The sequence below is a fragment of the Penaeus chinensis genome, chromosome 8 (assembly GCF_019202785.1).
Source record: "Penaeus chinensis breed Huanghai No. 1 chromosome 8, ASM1920278v2, whole genome shotgun sequence".
Lineage (NCBI taxonomy): Eukaryota > Metazoa > Arthropoda > Malacostraca > Decapoda > Penaeidae > Penaeus > Penaeus chinensis.
In genome coordinates, this window is record NC_061826.1 from 16,100,162 (window position 1) to 16,102,661 (window position 2,500).

Below are 2,500 nucleotides of genomic sequence, written 5' to 3' on the forward strand. Positions count from 1 at the left end.
CTCAAAAATATTTAGAAAAACTTAAGACTAATTCTGAATAATCAACACGGGAATTGCATTATACGATCCTCTCTCATGACTCATGCTTTTATTTCATTTATCTATTTATTTATTTTTTGTTATATTAGGTTATGTTATGTTCGGATGCAAATCACCATTTAACCTATTGGCGACGGATGTAGAAAACTAAAAAAAAATCTACGCTCTGGCGAACCACGGCAATGCGCCGACTTTGAACGCGTGAATTCGGTACATCAAGCCGAATCATTGCCTCGGGGCGCTTTGGCGCACCGCCGCGGCGGACAGCCTCACGCCACATTTCGAGCGTATTGTTATGACGCCTATAGGCGTGAACCGTCGGCAATGGGTTAAATAAGTCTCCTAAATGATAAACAAAATCAGAATTACTATGATTTGAATTACTATTACCTATTTCCTTTAATTTTATAAATATTACTGTGTTCAAGTATTCTAAAGAGGACTCTATATCTATAAGCAAAAAGTCTAAATATATATATTTTCAGTTCAACAGAAATATGCCAAAATCAGTTTTCTTGAAAATTATCAAAATACAGAATAGTCAGGACCAGAATGTCTTTAGTCCTTTAATTTCTTGTGATGTTTTGAAGACTAATTTATGGTCCCTATGTCATAGATGATTTACATTCAACTTCTCTAGTTTCTTTCTATTTTCTATCTACTTTCCTGATGTACAAGTAAATAGATAAATAGAGAAGTGCAACCTGCATTGACATCTTAATCAATAAGCACAACAACATTAAGTCAAATAAACAACTATTACGTCTTTTTTCTTTTGTTTAACTTAGGTAAAACAAAAAAGAGAGAGAAATTCTCAGGGAAAATATACGAGGGCAACTCACCTGAATATTTAGCGTGTCTATAGAGGAACTGAGCCAATTGTTTAGGTCTTCTCTCTCCCGCTGGGCTGGATCCTTGTTTTGTGCTGCCCCAAGGCCTTCCTTACTATATGCTTTGGTCTTTGTTTCTCTTTCTACAACTTTAAATCTTTCCATTTGCTGTGGATGAGAGGAACAGCCATTACAGATCTCTGCTACATTCATAAATGGTTTCAGATGCTGGAAATACATACAAGGCTAATGGATAACGTGTGAATTCCATAATCATCGAACTCCATTTTACACAATACTAGATTTGCATACACTGATATTATATCCTAGAATCAATCTTGTAAATATCTACTGACAGCTTGGCAACCACATCACAGTCAACCTCAAAACTATAACAGTTTAACTCCAGAGGTATCATGGCAGTACACTTGAGCTTCCTTGTGCGCTAGATGTTGGATGGACCAGAGGAACACAACCTCACAGTGAGAGATGGGTTGGAGATGTCGGTCCAGGAAAATCATGAATGCTCCTTTCTTAATTCTGCCTCCTGATCTGAAGATGCTGAACGAGCAACACACTCTGGATTTACTAAAAATGCTGATGTCCTCAATGGACTAGACACTGCCCATGGAAAGTTTTTATAAAAAAAGAAATTATATAAAATAGAGAGAGAGAGAGAGAGAGAGAGAGAGAGAGAGAGAGAGAGAGAGAGAGAGAGAGTTAAAAGTTTAAAAGTTTTTTTAAAAGTTTAGTTTTGATTCCATTTATTACAATGGATATTCTTGGTGTGACATACTGTCTGTTTCATTTTGCTCTAAACTATCCCCTGTGTGCAAGGAATGGCCGGGGTTACCATCCACTGGCGGCGAGGGATTCGAACGCAGGTCAGCAAGATTGCTAGACGAGAACGCTACCGCTGCACCACACAGCAGAGAGAGAGAGAGAGAGAGAGAGAGAGAGAGAGAGAGAGAGAGAGAGAGGAGAGAGAGAGAGAGAGAGAGAGAGAGAGAGAGAGAGAGAGAGAGAGAGAAAGAAAGAAAGAAAGAAAGAAAGAAAGAAAGAAAGAAAGAAAGAAAGAAAGAAAGAAAGAAAGAAAGAAAGAAAGATAGAAAGAAAGAAAGAAAGAAAGAAAGAAAGAAAGAAAAAAAAGAAAGAAAGAAAGAAAGAAGAAGAAAAGAAAGAAAGAAAGAAAGAAAGAAAGAAAGAAAGAAAGAAAGAAAGAAAGAAAGAAAGAAAGAAAGAAAGAAAGGAGAGAAGAAGCAAGCCAAATCTCTTTTCATCATAATGTATATAAAACACAAAAACACCAAGTGATGACACTGTTGAAAGCACTTAACAAAAGACTTTCTAATCTTATTGTTCATATGCTAGCAACCCTAACAAAAACAATACCTAGGATGATGTTGATGAGAACAAAAAACAAGAATAAAAGCAAGACTAACTATGACAATAACTAATAATAATAATAATAATAATAATAATAATAATAATAATAATAATAATAATAATAATAATAATAATAAAAACAACAAGAACAACAATAATAATAATTATAATAATAACAATAATAATAATAATAATAATAATAATAATAATAATAATAACAATAATAATAGTAATAATAACAATAA

General features: G+C 34.2%; 1 protein-coding gene across 5 annotated transcripts in view; it reads right to left on the minus strand.

The window, feature by feature from the left end:
* LOC125027917 (CCR4-NOT transcription complex subunit 3-like) overlaps positions 1 to 2,500 on the minus strand; it is a 52,367-nt gene that overhangs the window by 21,745 nt on the left and 28,122 nt on the right. For all 5 annotated transcript variants that reach the window (XM_047617060.1, XM_047617061.1, XM_047617063.1 and 2 more), the window contains exon 3: positions 882 to 1,037. In XM_047617060.1, the coding sequence (XP_047473016.1) occupies positions 882 to 1,037 (156 nt within the window). The remainder of the gene's footprint in view (positions 1 to 881; positions 1,038 to 2,500) is intronic.